General features: G+C 42.1%; 1 protein-coding gene across 1 annotated transcript in view; it reads left to right on the top strand.

The window, feature by feature from the left end:
- Positions 1-18,364, top strand: part of EMCN (endomucin) — a 53,806-nt gene that overhangs the window by 21,017 nt on the left and 14,425 nt on the right. Inside the window, exons 5-8 of the mRNA XM_010586197.1 lie at positions 6,856-6,978; positions 13,440-13,472; positions 16,487-16,552; positions 18,102-18,197. Of these exons, the coding sequence (XP_010584499.1) occupies positions 6,856-6,978; positions 13,440-13,472; positions 16,487-16,552; positions 18,102-18,197 (318 nt within the window). The remainder of the gene's footprint in view (positions 1-6,855; positions 6,979-13,439; positions 13,473-16,486; positions 16,553-18,101; positions 18,198-18,364) is intronic.

The following is an 18,364-nucleotide window of genomic DNA, read 5'->3' as shown; positions in this document are numbered from 1 at the left end:
GAGCTGTTCATCCTATGATATTACATATCTTTAATGAATCTTGCCCTAGAATCCTACACAAAGAATATTATACCTTTAATTTGTAGTGGAGGTGATCTGAAGCCATGACACGGGATTTAAATCTCCCTGTAATTGGGAGAGATTTATTTGGAACAGTTTAATTTTCTTCTGTGTTTTGGTTGTGGGTTTTTTTTTTTTAAATAACTGTTTCTTCAAAAAGAAATGATTCTATGTGATCAGAGTAGTGTCAGAACAGCCCTTTTTGTTTTTTATTTTTGTATTTGTCACAATGCTACAGTTAATTATGTTCTATGTTATTATGAGTCACAGTACTGCAAGCAGAGAGGTGGTACTAATTACCCTACATCAATGCTAAGAAATACTTTTGTTCTCCATAAATCTTCAGAATAATGTGTGTTTTGGCCCAGCGCATCAGATTAAGATTCTAGAAAAATAAAATTAAAAAAAAAAAATCTCACATATCCAGCAAGTAGTTGGATTAATTTAAACAAGTATAATAACATCCAAAAGGAGCTCAGCAGACTTATGATGAAATTCAGTCCCCCTTTTTTGTCTATGAGCTACTCTGTAAATGTTTGCTCAAGTCTTTTGCTGAACCAGAGCTTTTTTTATATTTAATTGACTCAAAAAATTAAAAATAAATACTCCAGATATTTAACTCAGCAGTCAGTGGTACACCAATGTTCTCAGAATTTATATTTAGAGCATACTGAACTGTGACAAATAATTAGAACTTGACTTCTCTTCCCTTGGTTTCCTTGTCTAAAAAGGGTTTCCTATGAAATGGCCTGCATGTTTTCTTTGTGCAAATTCTCCTTCAAAGCCACCCCTCACGGACCCAAGCCTGCTAAGCTGCCTGGAGAGCCATCACCCTTTCACTTAGCAGTTACATCTTCTACTGATGTAGCTTTCCTGCTATGCTTGGTGTAGGGAGTAGTCTGATTCTCAGCCCAAAGTCTTTTGGTTTTTGGCTTGGCTTTTAAATGCCAGTATGCATGAGTCACAGAATACAGTCTGGCCGATGCACAAGCTGCTGAAGTGATACCGAAGGCCACAAAGAATCTTTTTAAGCTTGCATTTATGACCCCGTGGGCCTGTCAAAAGCCTGCGGCATGGTGCATCACACTATGGATGCGATTCCTAGTCCTTTTGGTTTGGCGGAGGTTCCTGGCTTGTGGGTACCGGAATGGCACAGCCACCTGGAACTAAACCTTGGTGACAGGTAGAGCTCCCGGCGGGGGAAGGAAAGCTAACGAGGAAAGGCATGCCTGCCAGTACAGCTTAGCTCCGGCCACTGCTCTGCACTGATGCCCTGAAAAACTGGTGCTGGGGGTACAATGGTGCTGTGGAGGTGTGATGGGCCTGGGTGTGAAGTTTTCACCCATGTGCTTCCTTTCTATTCCTCTTGTGTCCTCTTCCCACCAGCTAGAGTTCAGTGCCTAGTTGCTTGGGTTGTGATTTGTTTTTAGAACTCCTCACTTAAGCTAAAAAAACCCCATAACTTGTGATAAAAATGGTTGATAAATGAAACTAAAAACAGGGCTTACCTGCCTCTCACTCCCTTTTGTAAGATGGAAAATTAAAGAAGATATTGGGAACTGCCCTGTATTAAAAGACTTTGTATTTTCTTTCAACGCTAAGTAGTATTTGGAAAAACTGTGTATGTGAAAACCAATTTTAGTGTTTTTTAAGTCAAAATTCTGGTCTACCTTTCAAGAAAGTCATATCCTTGGCTTCAGCACAAAGGAGTGGGATGGTGCACAAGGTAGGGCTTTGGGACTGGGCACTGCACAGGGGCTGTGCAGATGTGTGTCCAGCCCTTGCAGAAAACCCACAGACCCCTCGACCACTGTCTGGCTGCTGGCTACAGCCATCTCTCTGTTTCCATCCCACGTGTTGGCATGGTGAGGTGCTGTTGACTTCACCACAGCAGCACAGGGCTGGGGGAGTCGCATTCCCTGAAGTGAGCACAGGCATAGCAAGAATTCTGCTCTCAAAATGGACAGGAGATGAAAGTTGTCTACTCTCTCTTTTTCTTTTTCACTAGCACTCACTTCTCCCCCTTTTTGGGCTGGCTGTATGGGACTGAGGCAGAAATTGGCAGTGCCTTTATGACACTTCAAAATATACCTTTACTACACGTGACTTTTAATAAAAAGGAGGCACTTCTGTTGTTTCGTAATGGAGACCATCACACTCTCTGGTTCAATCCCTGCTAAAAGCTTCAGCAAATGATCACACTCACACAGCAGAGATTTGACAGGGTTCCTGTCTCCGCTGCAATTTCTGTGGCTACTGTCACCTTTTATTATAGATTCAGGAAATGCCCCCAGTGCTCCATACACTGTGAAATCATGCAAACGACTTCGTCTTTTTTTTTTTTTAAGTCTTCAGTATTTTCTTCCTCTGCAGGCCATAAGTACAATCTCTCCCTCTTTGCCCTCCTGCCCTGTTTATTATATTGGAAGCCAGCAATTAGACTTGTCTCCTTAACCTTCTTATTTATTAATATCAGTGGCCAAATCCAATAGTTCACATTTAGTCAGAGAGTGACCTCGCTTGTGCAGTCCAGGCCCCAAACCAAGAATTTATATGGTGCCACACTACAGCAAGTTGCATCTGCAGTCGGGATTTCATATCCTGGGACACTTGGAGTTATCAAAGAGAATATGAAATTAAATGCAACAAAACATTATGTTCTTTCTCCCTTGGATATGGAGCAAGCATCTTATGCAAAGTCAGTGCTCAAGGTATTAAATTACAAGTAAGAGTGGATTTTTGGCTGTTATGTTTCTGATTTATCTCATGCCACTCTTCTGAATGATGATACACGATGGTGCAATGAAATATTCAATATTAAAAAGTAAGAAAAGGAAAGAATGCAGGAGATACTTTTTCTCTTTTTGTCAAGCTACTGGTAATTAAGAAGGAAGCTTTACTTCAGTAAAACTACCAGAAGAGGGCTATGGTAATATGTATCGCTCAATTGTCCTCAGGTTGTTACCGCATGCTATAGGTAAACACCGAGTATAGTTGGCTGCTGAGACATGTTAGGCAGAGAGATGTTTTAAAACATATATTTTTAAATACTTGGGGGTTTCTGCTTACCAGAAAATGTAAAGCTGGCAGACAGCAGATGCAGTCAGCTACGGGTGTAAACATTAAAGCTGAGATCTGCTTGGTTACCTCCCTAGCCAATTTCCATTCCTCTGAACAAGCGTGAAGTTGCATTGGGTTTGCTACACTGGGATTTTTCAAAGCTTTCATGAATGCACTTGTTAATGCAAATGGTTTCTCAGGCTATTGATTGCAGGTGTGAGGCCTATATGTGTGTTTATGCTAAAGATACAAGCTCAAGGGAGAAGGTTTAGTCTTCCATCTAACAAAGCTCTCATGCTGGCATTTTAATGCAGTTTGGGTGCAGTTCCCTCTGCCCTGTAAAGGTGTTTCCTTGATTCATTCATTGTCCAAGTAAGGTTTGAACACAGATGTCTATATTCTTTGCAGTGCATAGAGTATATGCAGAGTATTTGCTGCTTACTTTAAGCATCTTATGATGTCAAAGCTAGTTAGGTAACAGCCTGCTGTAAAGAAAATCTAAAGTGCTGTTGGGAAATGCCAAAATATATGTGGATTATACATAGGTTAAGTAGAAAATCATGCTAAGATCAAGTGAGGATATCTGTCGAATTTCAGCTGGTTAAAGAAAATGAAGGGGTTTGAGAGCACAAAGAGTAAGGCAATACCTGAGGCTCAGACAGCAGCTTTGCAGAGCAGCTTCAGGTTCCCTGTTGATTATCACTTTGACAAATATATGTTAACACACTGTCATTTATCTTATCAAAATATCAGCAGGGAGAGCTGCATCACCACCAGGGATTTCTGCCACTGCAGCAATCATGCCCATTCGGACAGCTATTTTACAATCTTTACTGCTTTACCATTTTTATTCATAATCAGCTGTTGACAACAAACCCATTAACTGATGATGTGAGTGCTTTTGCAGCAGCAGCAGCCATCCTTCTCTGCTGTGCTGCTTTTCTGCGAGCCCAGGCCTCCCCCTGCCAGGCAGGCAGAAATCTTTGCTGCAGCTGGCTGAGCCAAAGCGTGATGAATTACTGCAGCGATGTGTCAGTGGGGATGGCAGAACTGAGTCACTGTGTGCCCGCGCAGAGTCCCCCGCCTGTTCCCAGGCAGAGCACGGGCACCGCAGTAAGGACTTGCAATGTCTCCTCCTGTTGAGATCAAATTAAAACTTGCATAGATATGAGTTATGGGATTTTCCAAAAAGGCAGATTTCTAGCAGGCACACTGTGCTGTCAGTGCTGCTGTTGCATAGGTGAGCAGTGGCTGGATATGGATGCTTCTGTTCCCACAGGCTTTTGGCACAGAAGCTCTTCGATCTGCTAAATGTGTTGATGGTAGAGCCAATGCTGTGTATTAGGTGTAAGGCTTGGATGCTGCTTAAAAGCTGCTTCAAAGCCACAAGTCAGCAGAGAATTGGGTTGCTAGGATTTAATCTTACAGTCATACAGTGGAATTAAGGGAAGCTGCCCTGCGAGGCTGAGTTTTTTGTCTTGGGAGTGGTGAAAACCGGCACACAGACTTTTGCACCATAGCACATCTACTTCACCCCTTGACACTGGGAGTGGGGAGCCTGTTCTGCAGTCTGCCGAAATAAGTGCAACAAGCGTCACGCCAAGCCCTAGGTAAAGGTGTGAGTCATACCTGGTGCTACTCAAGTCACAGGAAGAATCTCACCCAGGCTAAATTAAAAAAAAAATGAAATGGAAACACTATCATCCCTCCCCTCCCAATCCCCTGCCGAGGCATATCCAGCGCACAGCCCATGTTCCCAAGAACAATCTGTTCTCCCAGCTCCCAAACACAAGAGGAGCACCCGGGGCTGGGCTGCTGCCAGGACTGATAGGATGCCTGGAATGTGTGATCCCCATGGGAAAGCGGCTCTCCATGGAGTTACAAGGCAACTGGCTGCCTCCCTCCTCATCTCTCCCACACACCTGATTGTTTTGCAGTGTTCACAAAGCATATTTGTGTTCGATTATCTCAGCACATGAAGGCTTACTCTTATTCTGCCTTACTTTTCATTCTCTCATGAAAGCTTTTACTAACTTACAATAAGGCAGCCACAAGATGGTTGCTGTTACTGTTACAAGCCCATGCATCTTAAAGGGAGAGGGAGGTTCTCTGGGGTTTTTGCCCTTTTTTTTTTTTAATTGATCTCAGATTAAAATTCAACATTTAAAATTTGAGTCTGAAGCAACCACAGTAAGAACCAAAAGTGGAAAAAGGTTGCTTTTAAAGATTCATTCAGGGCTTCTATGACAAGAATGCAGGAATTATTAAAGTTCTCAGATCCTTGCATTATACCATAGTAAAAAATGAGGTAGAGGAGCTTTTTACACTCATCTCTACTGCAGATTAGGCTTGCATATTGAAGGGGTACAATGCTGAGGTTTCTGGAAGGAGCTGACAGTGAAATTACAGTTCTCATCACTAGAATCCCAGTGAAAGTTTTAGGCATTTAAGCTTGTTTTGCATAATTTTCAGTACAGTTTCCTTCCATGCCTCAACCTGCAAAGATACTATCCCTGGCTGTCCAGCTCCTCACAGTTCTCAAAGTTGTATGAATCCCCTGACCCCAGTGGCTTCAGCTCACTCATTCTTAGCTCATTGATTTTTGAAGCTTGCCTCTCCAAGGTATTGCACTTAATAAACAAGAGGGAAGGGCTGAGTTAAAGGTGTGTGGTGGTAGAATAGGGAGCTTTGGGTGTTGGGTTTTTTTTCCTGAGAAAAGGGGTCTTTGAGGGACCAAACTGGTAATCAGAGTTTCTAAATAAAGTGTGCGATGAAGCATTCCTCAAGATTCACGTTACGTGTGCATGATGATGCGCTCGTTTGACTAAAACATGTCTTAAAGTTGTTTTAGTTCTAGTGTTTGAAATTCATAATGAAGAGGCACTGAAAACAGTTTATAGCTCAGTCGCATCTCTGATTTATATCAGAAAGGAAGTATAAGGTTACTCTTGGGCACCCCTATGTTTTATTCAGTAGGCACTGTCTTGTCTGTTGTTAATGCTGAGGTTTGAGCATAGATGTAGGAATTATCAGCTGTGCCGGAACAGCTTAAATTCTTTCTTGCTGTCACTTGGTGACCTTCAGTTCTACAGGCTCAGGCGGTGCCCTGCAGCATTGTCTTGGACTTACCTTAGGCTGCAAATCTTGTGACACAGGTGGCCTTGATCCTCTATTGACTGTGTGAGAGCAGAAATAAGACGCTTTAATTTTTCATACATTAGTTTTCAGGGATATATTATTTCCTAGGCCTTAAGAGCACAGAATGAAATAATTAACTCTGCGCTTAATTACTATCCCTAAAACTTTTTACAATACCACATTATGTGGCAGTTGTGGCTGAAGCTTGCTTTTTTTGTTTGTTTTTTAAATTGTTTTTAAAATGAAGGTTAAAGATAGAGGGCAGTAAGTGGGCCTCTCTCTTCTGCTCATGTTACTCTTGGCACAAGACTGTCTAGTTATTCTGGGCTCCCAAGTCAGAGCTCTAGGCTGTCTTCTGGCACAGATGTGAGGCTGTTTCTGGTGCTAGGATGTGCTTTAAAGATGCCTCAACTTTGCCAGTAGTAACAACTTCCATAGGGATGGTTCATCGCTTGACAAGAAGTTACAAGAAGCTGTAGTGCTTTCTGACCTTAAGTCTCTTCTATAATGGTGGGAGCATTTGTCTGAGGGATGATCCAGGATCTCAGACAGTGTTTATACAGGTGTATCTTACCTGAACATTTGTCTCCTTTCCAGCTACACAAGCAAGTGTAACACAGTTGACACGCAATGAGAGTTTGGATGCTTCATCTACTACGAGACAGTCTTTTTCATCTACAATCTCTCTACAAAAAACCACTTCTGCTCCTGGAACCTCAGGTAGGTCTTGAAAACATACACTCTGTTTTCCTATACAAACAGTTAAAAAGATGCAAATAACTTCGAATCTCTTCATTTGTTGTGCATTGTCCTGGAATGAGAGCCACCTCCTTATTCATGCAGGGTACGCTGTGCCCATGTCATCTAGCTATGAAGTTATGATGAGTGATGGGTGAACTTCAAAACACTCAGCTGAGATACTCAATGTCATTACAGGAGGATATAAATTACAAAAGATAATAGCAATCTTTATATATGCTGTATGTGGTCATTGTGTAGCATTGACTGCCAGAGGAGGTCATCAAGATAAATTCTCTGGCTGCAAAGCAAAGGAGACAAAGGAGAAAACAGCTATAATTTTTACAATTGTTAATAAATATGGAGGGCAAGTTAATGCATATTACCAATTAAATTACATTGTTCAAAGTACAACATGGTCACATGCAAGGTCAAAAAGATATTAATGCTTCCAAACTCCAGTCTAGTTTTATTGTTTTTCTGGGTGTGTTTTGTTGTATTTATCCACTAAGCCACACTGTGGTGAATATAGATGCCAGGTCACATGAGCAATCACTTATTATGCTTCTAGCTGGCTTAACTTTCCTAGATTTTGAAGAACCATTTATTCAGGTTTTTTTAAGGTCTCTTGAGCCTTCACTTCACTCAGTACTTACTTTCAGCTACATGTGTATAAATCCAATAAGGACACTGACTTTGTTTGCATATCCCAATTATTATTAATCTTTAATATCCCCCAAAGGGTACAAGACTCTTTTTAGAACCTCTGGATTGTGTTTGTGGGAAATAAGCATGCACGTGTACTGTGGTTTTTCCTCATAGAGGATAGGATCGGATATAAAAGTGGAGTATTATCATATGCTCAGTACACACTGAAATGCTTAGAAACATGCAAAAAGATATTATAATAATAAGCATTTTAAGGAAGTTGGGATTTTTTAACTGTTAATCCCAGGCCACTGATTTAGAGAGGATCTTTGCAATTATTTCAATAAGGCATATATTGTGAGCTGTAGTTACTTGATTATCCTGTTAGGTTTTGTGTCTTTTGGCAGACACATGCATGGTATGGAAACCTTACCATTGGTACACTGCAACAAAGCAGTAAATTACAATGTTTTTAATTAGCAGTTCTCTCGCACAGGTAAATTCTCCAGGTTAAAATGAAATTGTAATATATATCTGGCTATGGATCACATGTATTGAATTACCTGTAACATTGTCTGTACAATTACATTTTACATTTAAAATTTGCCCAGAAAGTTTTACAACCTTCCTTGGGTCTGTTTGCGAAAGGCATCATCTTACTCAGCTCACTATGCTGTAAAACCAATAAATCATCTTAAGCTTGGGGACTACCCAAGATGCCAGGACTATAATTGCCTGGCTGTGAAAGAAAGGGCCCATCTATCCAGGGGGAGTCAGTCTAGGTGCTTGGCATAGCCAGTACTCTGAGTTCCCATAAACCTGCCATTTCAAAATCACTTCCTCCCGCATAGGATTTCCATGCTTACACCTTTCCTGTCTGCTCACAGCACCAGCTCCTCGCTTCTTTCTTGCAGCTTAAATATGCAAGAAATCCCATTACTTACCCTGATGAGTGAGGTAGCTTATCCCAAATGGGCGCACCTTTAGGCCACCCTTGCTCCCTTATTCTCTGTATATGTTAAAGACTTCAAGAAAAAATGTTGTGGTTCCCTCTAAACAGATTTCTTCTTCTATGTGCAATTGCTCAGGGCCAAGGGAAGCCATATGCTGCACCCTAATAACTTTCAAAGCAATGCAAGTGTGAAGCCACTCATTTCATTCTGTGCTGAGACTAGAAGAAATGCTGACTTTCTCACTGCCATTAGATTATTTCTTCTCAGCTCTTTGAAATTTCACATTCAGGGGCTTATTAGGGGCTGGATACCTTTTGTTCACCAGAGCAGAGGCTGGTATGTGCAATGGGGCTGGTGCTGCAGCCCACAGGGATAGCAGAGCTTGCAAGCTGAAAGCACCCAAGCCACAGCTTCTGCATGGGAGCTCAGGGGAAGACAAATTAATGTGAAATTGATCCAAAACAGAACATTTCTGTTTGGTATGCTCAGCCAAAATAATTCAGCTGGCTAACCTCAGTGCAAAAGAATATATTTAGTTTTGAGACCATTTTCCATTTTTAAAAAAATGCCATTTTGGTGAAAATTTCCTTTCTTGCTGCAGAAAAAGAAAAAAGCACGTTTTGAAGAGAAATTTCCCATCAGCCATATCAAAAGATCAGGGTGTGGGAGGAGTGCCACAGAGAGCTGGAGAGCGACTGAAATGAGTGGGGGAGCCTAGGAAAGAACTTGGAGAAACATCAGAGAACAGTATTGCTGTATTAAAGAAGATTGAAACCACCAGCCATGGAGGAGGGGCTGTGTAGTGCTCACCCAGGCTAGAGAAGGCAATAGGGACTGTTTTTAGCAAAAAGAGCAACCTGCATGTGTGCCGTTGACACATACACTTCTTTAACTTTGGCAGTCATGTATAATATACCTCCTACTCATTCTCCACCTCCACAGAGGATTGCTTGCTAATATTTAATTTTGTCCTTTTGTTTAATTAATGAAAAATTGGAGATTTAGTGGACCAGTCAGAGTCTAAATACATCTGAGAAACTTTAAGTATTGTAGCTTTTTATTCTGTGACCTAAACAACAAAAAATCCATAAAGCAGTATGAGCTTAAGTTCACCCAGCAGGGTGGTAAGATCAAATGATCTATTATAATAAACTGTCAGATGAATCAACCTGCTGCATCTATTGATATCTTTATTGCACTCCTCCAATTATAAATCCTACTCACTTGATTCACAGGAGGCATCTCCCTAAGAAAAATTCTTATGAGTAAGACAAGGAGGGTTTGACTTTTTCTGTACGCAAACTGTGTAGGAACTCTGGATAGTGATATTAGGCAAAAATTACCCACTGTATCTTCAGCTTCTTCACAAAGAGACAGACACAAAATTTGAAGTGCCTGGCAGATGGAAAATATAGGAAAGCCTCAGTTAACAGTTACAGATCTATAGCATGGTCAGGGCAAGGAGGTTTTTTTAAAGTTCTTAATTTTGCTTTGATTTATATTGTGGTATCCCTCTGAGTAATCAGCCAAATTTATTCGTTTGTTTTGCCAGTGAACACAGTTTCGTGTGGCTTGCCTCCAAAATCAGAAGCAGCAAACTGCAGGGTATCCAGGCTGTTTAGGTAGTGGTTGTTGGAGAACAGAGTGGGGAGAGGTTAGTTACTGGTCTCTTCCTCCATCTGTCAAGCTTCCAACCAGCACTGAACTGACTCGGGCAGGTATTTTCAAATCAAACCACTGTCATGTGCCAATTTTTTTATCCTTGTCCTCCTTACTGCACAACAAGGACTCAGCACAGCCAGTGTTGCACACCTCACTTTTCATGATGAATTTGGAAATCTTCCCAGATTATTTATGCAGAGCATCTGCCCGCTAACCCACAGCCCCAAAGGACGTAGTAAGCTCTGAACAGGCAGCCAGAACAACTACGGCAACTATGTTACCAAGTGAAATGCTGCCTTTCCTTCTGTCCTTCTCTTTCTGTAGACCGGCATCCTGAGACCCTGCCACCAAAAAGGGTACTGGATGGTTATTTAGAAAATGCAAACTGAAAGCACCTGCTGAACTGCTCCGATAAGCACAGCTTTGTTTGTGTGGCAGGGCTGAGCAATCTCTGCACAGAGGGTGAGCTGGCACCTTGCTTGCAGACTGGATACAGGGGGAGACAGAGAAGGGCATGAGATTTTTCCTATTTAATTTTTCATGCTCTAGCACAATCTGGGTGAGCTATCTTTGGGAAAGATGCTTGTAGTTTTATTGTGTTTACATGTGTGCAGTTTTTAAAAAAATAACAGAGGCTCAGGAAGCTCCTGTGGCTCTTGAAGGAAAGGTGGAGGGCTGCTGTCATGTTTCCTACCTGGGATGATTTCTGCTGTCTGGGTTTATTGATGTGGCAAGGTCTGGCCAGTACAGCAGCATGGGTTTTGATTGTGCCTGCGGGTACTGAACCGCAGGTTGCCCAACCCTTCCTGTTCACAGAGCCTAATGTCACCTGCATACAGCTTTCACAAACCTTAAGTCTTTGGGGATATCAGTCTCTGGCTTGACATGCTTTTTCTATTTATTTGTTCACTCTAATTTGAGCCAAGATGGTTCACTTGGTTTGCAAGAGTGAAGTTAAGGGAAAATGTATAATATGTTATAACCTTGACAGGGGTTCTTAGGAAAGCTCAACTCTCCTCAGGCTTGGGAGACAAGGTTTGAATTTCATGGAGAAGTGACCTATTTGTAAGACTTGACAATGTCTTCTGCCTTTCTCCAAGAATATGCACACACAGGGCTTTACAACCCTTGGTGTGTGATCACATGGTATTTTTATCATGGGATCCCACTCCTTATAGGCTGAAGGAAAGGCAGTATTTGGGTAACACGCAATCATATCATATTTGGATGTTTCCTTAATGCCAGGTATGCGTCCTGCTGCTTTCTGTACTGTGTGTCATTCCAAACCTCCTTTGACAGGCCAGTTATTAATTTCCCCAAAGCTTTTCCTTGGCTCTTCTTGTTAATGTTGCCCAAACATGCTATAAACATTGCCTAATGAATCATCACAGAGATCCCCTCTTAGCAAGGTGACATTGCTTTTTGTAGATGGATTGATGAGATGATAAAAAGCTTAGGAAAAACGTCTCCTCTGGATCCTGGGAAGCCAGGGCGAGGTAACTGTGTACCTTCAAAGTACTTAGCATTACTGATATATTTAGTATGTTCAAGAAGAGCTCTTACTGCTGACTTTTAAGTACTTGGCTTTTCAACCTGAACGTGCTTTTTGTGCATGTTTGTGATTAAAATGCAGTTAAAGCTCTGTCACACATATCATTAGCAAAAGTGGTGATTTGCACCCCAGTGGCTCAAGTAATCCATGTTTTTAATTGGGTGTAGAGAGGAGGAAAAACAGCCATTCTGGTTTTCAAAGAGTACATTCACAGCAGTAGAATATCGTGCTTCACTCGTGTTAGAGCTCCAGTGGTAGGGGCTGTCTTTGTGCAAAGCATCGGTCCACAGCACAGAAAGTGCAGCGAGGGCGTAAGAGTGGATTTGTACTCCCTGGGGACCCCGGTTGGAGGAGGGGCACTGCAACCCTGGGCACTCAGGGGAGAGGCTGAATGCCCGCCTAGAGTTACAGCTGCCTTCACGCCGCTCCCTCTGTGGTCTCCCAGTCTGGCACAGCTGGGACACGGAGGACGTGCTGGTGGGTCACATCCTCCCAGAGAGTTCTCAGGACAGGGTCAGATGCACTACATTCCCCACAAATGCTGTGGCAACAGTGAACCCTGAAAAGACCCAATGAGGGGGCTTTTATAGTGCCCTCTAGCCTACAGGAAGGTGACCAAATGCTATGATTTATACCTCAAAATAATGAGTGGCTGCTGAGGATAGAGTGACTGAGGGATTTTTTTCCATGGTAGCTCCAGTAATCCAGTGTGAGAGGCCTCACTAGGTGGGCAGAGTGCCAGTCACTCGTCCCTGGCAGGAGACAGTCTGTCTTGTACAAACCGATAAATGTTTTGCTGCCAGTTCACGCAGGTGGGTATTCTCAGAGACACGGATGAGTTAGGTGCCTGGCTCCCTTTGACTTTAGAGTGATCGCAGGAGAGATTTAATGCAACATAATAAAAATCGGTGTGGGAGCGATGGTTGTCTGTGGCTAGCGTCCAAATGTGAAGTATTCACAGCCGCCTTAATTTCCAAGCCTGCTACAGTCTAGACGTGCAAAAGCAGCAGCATACTAACAAAAAGCTGACAAAAAAAGTGTTCTGCACCAAAAACTTGTGAAGTGGCCGGGGGAAGCTGACAGCAGTGGGCCAGTAAGCAACATGCACAATGCTCTGCAAGGTCCATTTCTTCCTCATTACCAATGCCTCTTACTCCTGCTGCTCAGCAGTCTGCTGGCCAAAAGCACCAAGATAATTAATGAAGATTCATTTTTAAAGGGTTTTGTGACACTTGAAGACACGTCTCAATTAGGCATTTGAGTTTCTTTTATTAAAACACTTATTTGTCAGTTAAATGCCAGCTATTCAGTCCCAGGCACTTACTTGGTTTTGGCAGGAAGAATTTTTTAGGAATGTATCAATTAATTCAGGATTTTCTTCTCTTGAGTGGAATAACAACCTAGCATAGGCTAAGCTTTGAATTCTGCTCACATCTATAAGGGATGTCTGCAGACTTTCACAGCTCAGACTTTCTGGGCTTGGGAACAGCATCAGTGTGTCAGTTCTGGGGCAGCATTTCTTGTGGGGTTACTGAGCACGTTGCTAGAGTCTGCCAGTTTGTGTGATGTGAAGACTCTGGACATCTAAAACAGATACTAACAAATGTGTTCTTTCTGGTTTATTGCAGGCCTTCATGTGAGCTCCCCCACAGAATTGACAAGTAAGAGCAATAGAGGGTTTTCTCTGTGCATGCTGATGAAAAGGGTTGGTGTGGGGTGGGAGGTGGGCAGCCTCAGAAAAGGAGACGTTCAGGGAACAAGGAAGCTCTGGGAGAAGAATGAACCTGAAGCGTAGTACAGAGAAGCAGAGGAGTGATGCTCAACTTGTAGCAGTAACTTTGCTGTGATTTCAGCTGAATGCCATGTTGGACTAGCATATACTGAAAAGAAAACAGGGTGGGAGCACAAAAAAAATCAGGCCTGGCGTATTGCATGAGGCAATGGGAAACTGATATAAATAGAGTATTATACCAAGGAGCTTGTTCTTGTCAGTGGCTGTCATTACTCGTCCCATGGTTAGGAGCAGCAGGTCCCAGAGTAAGGCAAGAGTTTCCTGTGCTAGTGAACCTGTATTGTGCTATTTTCCTTTCTCTGGGCTTATCAGGAAACAGTCTCTTCTGTACTGGTCCCTGCAATTCTTGCTGCTGCTGCCAGCAAAAGCTTGTCCCTCCTGTTACCATGATGGATGTATTACTCCAATTAATTGTTATTCTGATCCCAGATCATTCCATAGGTGGAAAATGTCTTCCAGATCCACTTTCTAGATCCAGAGAAAGTAGACAGGATGGGCTGGCTTGTGAGAAACTTTAATGAATGAAGTGGGGTAACTGAGTTAAAGGTTTTAATTCCTTAATCCATTTTATTCATTCAGTGGTGCTTCTTTTTAGCTATTGTATTTCTTATTGATGGTCTCAAGTAATTAAAATGCTAACCTACGGATTTTTCTTTCCTTCATTACACACATCCTGGTCATTTAAGAAAGAACTGGGAAAGTAACCAATGGATTTGAATCCTCAGTTTTTCTCCTGAGGAGATGTTGCACAAATGCAGGGATACACGTTCATGTTTTTCAGTGTAATTTGTTTCTGTTGACATTTTCAGTCAGTATCCAGGATAACTCATTGCTGTGATAATTGCCTGCTTGCCCTGTATATCATGTAGTATATTGGGTAAGGTAGCGAAAAGGGTCGTAGTATTTCCCTGGGAAATCTAAAGCAATCACATGGAATTACAAATCCATAAGAATTATTTCAGTCACTTGATGGCTCACAGTTTCCATCCTTACATTATCACCCCTCAGCAGACTGGCACCACAGGAGAGAGAGCTTCTGCTTTAAAGAAACATAGTGATTTTTCAGAGATAAGGGTCTCAGACAAGGATTGTTTTCTACACTATAGCATCAGAATGTCTCTGCTGTGGCTGTATTGTTCAGGCACCACACAAGCACATAGTAAGTGATCATTTTTCCCCAGGATGTTTCAGTCTCTGGCCAGACAAATGAGGCGGGGCAGGAGGGGGGCACGGAGAAAGGAAACAGAGAAGCTGACAATCTGCCCAAAATTCACACAGCTACACAACAGCAGAACAAAAATGAAAACACAGCTCGCTCTCTTTCCCAGAACTACAGGTCAATTCACATAAATTTTGAAGTAGGACCAGTTCCTAGTTACCTGGAAAATCCAGTATACTGGCATATTCAGCAAACCTATAGAGAAACTGGCCCCTGGCTGTTCTCTGCTTGGCTACTCTTGCATCAAGATACAACGTACTCATATATCTGAACAGACTGGTATGTTGTGAGAAAGGGAATATGGGCAAAAGCAGAATAGTGGAGAAAAAACACTCACCAAAACATTTCTCAATATTGGGCCTGAGTTTAAAATCAGCGCAGCAAGGAAGAGGGAGTCCTACACAGTTGGGACAAACAAACCTTGTTTTTTACTCTAATTCAGCAGGCTAGAATTACAAGTACTGCCTATACAAAAGCTTCTGTAAAAATAGGGACATGTCATTCAGAGACTTAGCAGAACAAAATTGTATTCTAGCCCTCAAAATGGCCCTGGGAAATTGGTTTTAATGACTCAGTTAATTTCATAGCTTCCACCCATCATTTTGAGCCCTCTTCTGTTCTTTCAAAGAGGAATCGTGCATCCCTACAGGTGCAGGGTGTACCTGAGCAATGGATCAGAGCCTGCAACAAAACCTCAGTGGCTGCTACTATATTCTTACAACTGACATATGCAGCCATGCTCTCTACTAGGACCCCTGCTTAAGAGACCACCTTCCCCAGATGCCTTTGTTTGAGAGGTGTTTCTGCTATTTAAATGAGCAATAGAAATGCTCGGCCTTGCATTACATTTGTCCAGCTGGTCAGCTTCTTCAGTGGCAGTAAGCACACGTCTACTTAAGCCTCTGTCCATATGGAATACAATCCTGTGTGCTGTATAATGGAACTAGGGAAGCACCGAGGTTTGCTTTTTCTTTTTTCTCCCTGGAAGTTCAGTGGTTGTTTTTCCACAGACTCTATGCAACAAGGTAATAAATATTTTGGGTTGTTGATACCTGACTCAAATTCAGGTTAGCACCTGAAGGTAGAAGTGCATTCCTTTAAAACCTGCCCTAAAAAACACTCCCAACAGTTATTGCTGTCCCAAAATGTGGCACGTGCCTTTATAACACTCAACTCTCAATAAGATCGCTAGCTACTAATATTGCATGTCTTTGGAATTCTTCATCTACTAGTAGCACTTTTTTTTAATTAGCAGTAAAATATTTTGGTCTTTCTTCTTTTGGAGGCAGGTCTAATTTTCACACTCTTACTTTTTTATTTGCTTGTCAAGGGTTCTTTTCTAATGTTGAACAGTACCTTAGCCTCCCAAAAGTGAAAAAGTTTGTAGCTCATAACCTGTAAGTGGACAAGCAGATGATCCTAGGGAAGACTGCACCCATGCAAAGTGTGTGTTCCTTCTAGGCCACACTAGGTAAACTTTTCCACCCCTTTTGCCAAGTTATCCAGGTATTATTGAGAAGAACTATAGCTGTGGAGCACCAAATGGCTCCAGATCTGGGGACACAAAAGTTGTTTTGGAAGGGTAATTTTTTGGAGGGATTTGTTTGGGGAGTTCTGGCAATTACACATTAACCTGAAAGGCAATATTTCTTTTGCAAATCTAGCTTTTGGCAGTACTGGAAGCATTTCTGGAAACAAGAATGCGGCCGGGAGTGATATCCACTATTCTAGTGAGTGTTCCTACTTTATTGTCCAGCTTTTGAGTTTTCAGTCAATCAGTTTGGCTTTTGATGAGTGATTGAAGTAGCAGAGAAATGAAACTGGTGGTTTTATTTCTAGCCTTGCCAGACGTAGACCCTATTACAAACCCAACTTAACTGCCTGTTATAAAACTCCTCTCAAAGAGAAACAGAGCTTAACAAGTTGACACCACTCTCACTGCAGAGCAGCAAAATTATTCCCAAGGACTGATTCAAAATGATAAAACTGAAAAAAAAAATGTGAACAGAGTCATCCCCTGTGAGAGAAGACACAAGGAAACATACGAAAATGTTGTTCATATACCGTTATGAGTACAGATAATATGAATATATTGTTATGAATTTATTATATGCATATATTGTTCATATTGTCATGGGAGAGGAGGACTAGGAGGGAGTCTTCTGCAGACTCTTCAAGCACTTGATATTTGCATGATGCATGTAACTTAATCTTTTATTTTAATATGCATCTCTAGGGCAAGAGCATTACTGCAGATCTGCTATTTCCTACCCAAAGTACTGGATTAGCAAAATATGTTTGATGTTTTTCCACTGTAAATTTCTCTCCGGGTTCGCCCTCTAGTTCTATAGATGCATACACACATCTATATGAATATTAAATATTAATTGCATCAAGAACCATCAAAGACGCTATTTCTAAATATCGGGCAGGCATGACAGCTGATGCCTTGGAAGGCTGTGGGAATGGAGCCGCAGCCTTCCGTGACACAGGGCTTAGGCCAGCAGGCGAGAGAGTGCCTGCTAAATTTGAATGTGGCCAATGGCTGCCAGAAAAAAGATAAATGGGGAGAAGCTGGGCTTATATATTTCCCAGGAAAGCTTCTCTTCGTTACATAATTCTTTCCTTTTTGCTTCTTGGCTGGGAAACACCTGTCAGGAAATGGCAGATGGTGGCAAATAATAAAAGGAAAGAAATGTCCTCATTTAAAAAGGAGATCTTGCGTTTTCTATCCCTGGTTGTAAGTGCTGTGGGGAATGTTACTGAATTATGTAACTCCTTGGTGTCTTTCTGGGTGTACAACGTTAAAAGAGAAATAATCGCTTCAGTTGCTGAATTTCAGATGAGTCTTGTTTTCAAAAAAAGAGGAAAAAATAATTGCATCTATCAAAAATGTATTCCTGAAACACGACTGTTTCGCAAAACCTTTGGGCGCCATCAACACTGGGGATGAATGATGAATATCTTGATCAAGATTATGGTGGTCCCAATAGGGCAGGTGCTAAAACCTCACTCTCTTACAGAAAAATAGGTGAAACCAGCTCCACAGTGCAGCACGAGTGTCAGGGAAGGACTAAGGATGGGGGAAGGAGAGTGCCTAAATCTTCCCTCCACAAAGGCTGCGAGCCTGAGGCTCAGTGGGTGCGGGAGGAATAACAGGAGCAGCAGGTGATGTTTGGTGAAGCGGAGCTGGAGGTGCCTCTTGCCTTTGTGCATGTGAGTGCCTGTACAATGCAAGCAAGGGGCAGCAGGCAAAATTATGTTCTCCCTCTTTTGCAGGCGTTATCTTGCCAGTTGTCATTACCTTGATAGTCATTACCCTCTCTGTCTTCTCGCTGGTGGCTTTGTACAGAATGTGCCAGAAGAAAACGCCAGGTATTTGGTTTGCTTTCTCTGGGGGGGAGGGAAGATCAATGTGCTTTTTATTATTTAAAGATCTCTGGGGTCTTTTTAGATTACCTTAACCATAGATGTTGCAGTAGTCTGATAGGAAAGTTTCTTGTATTTCAAAGTATTTTGCCTAAAGTAGGAAACTTACACTT

The sequence above is a fragment of the Haliaeetus leucocephalus genome, unplaced genomic scaffold (genome assembly GCF_000737465.1).
Source record: "Haliaeetus leucocephalus isolate CR32 unplaced genomic scaffold, Haliaeetus_leucocephalus-4.0 Scaffold140, whole genome shotgun sequence".
Classification (NCBI taxonomy): Eukaryota; Metazoa; Chordata; class Aves; order Accipitriformes; family Accipitridae; genus Haliaeetus; species Haliaeetus leucocephalus.
The sequence above is the reverse complement of the archived record's forward strand: the minus strand, read 5'-3'. Positions and strand labels throughout refer to the sequence as shown.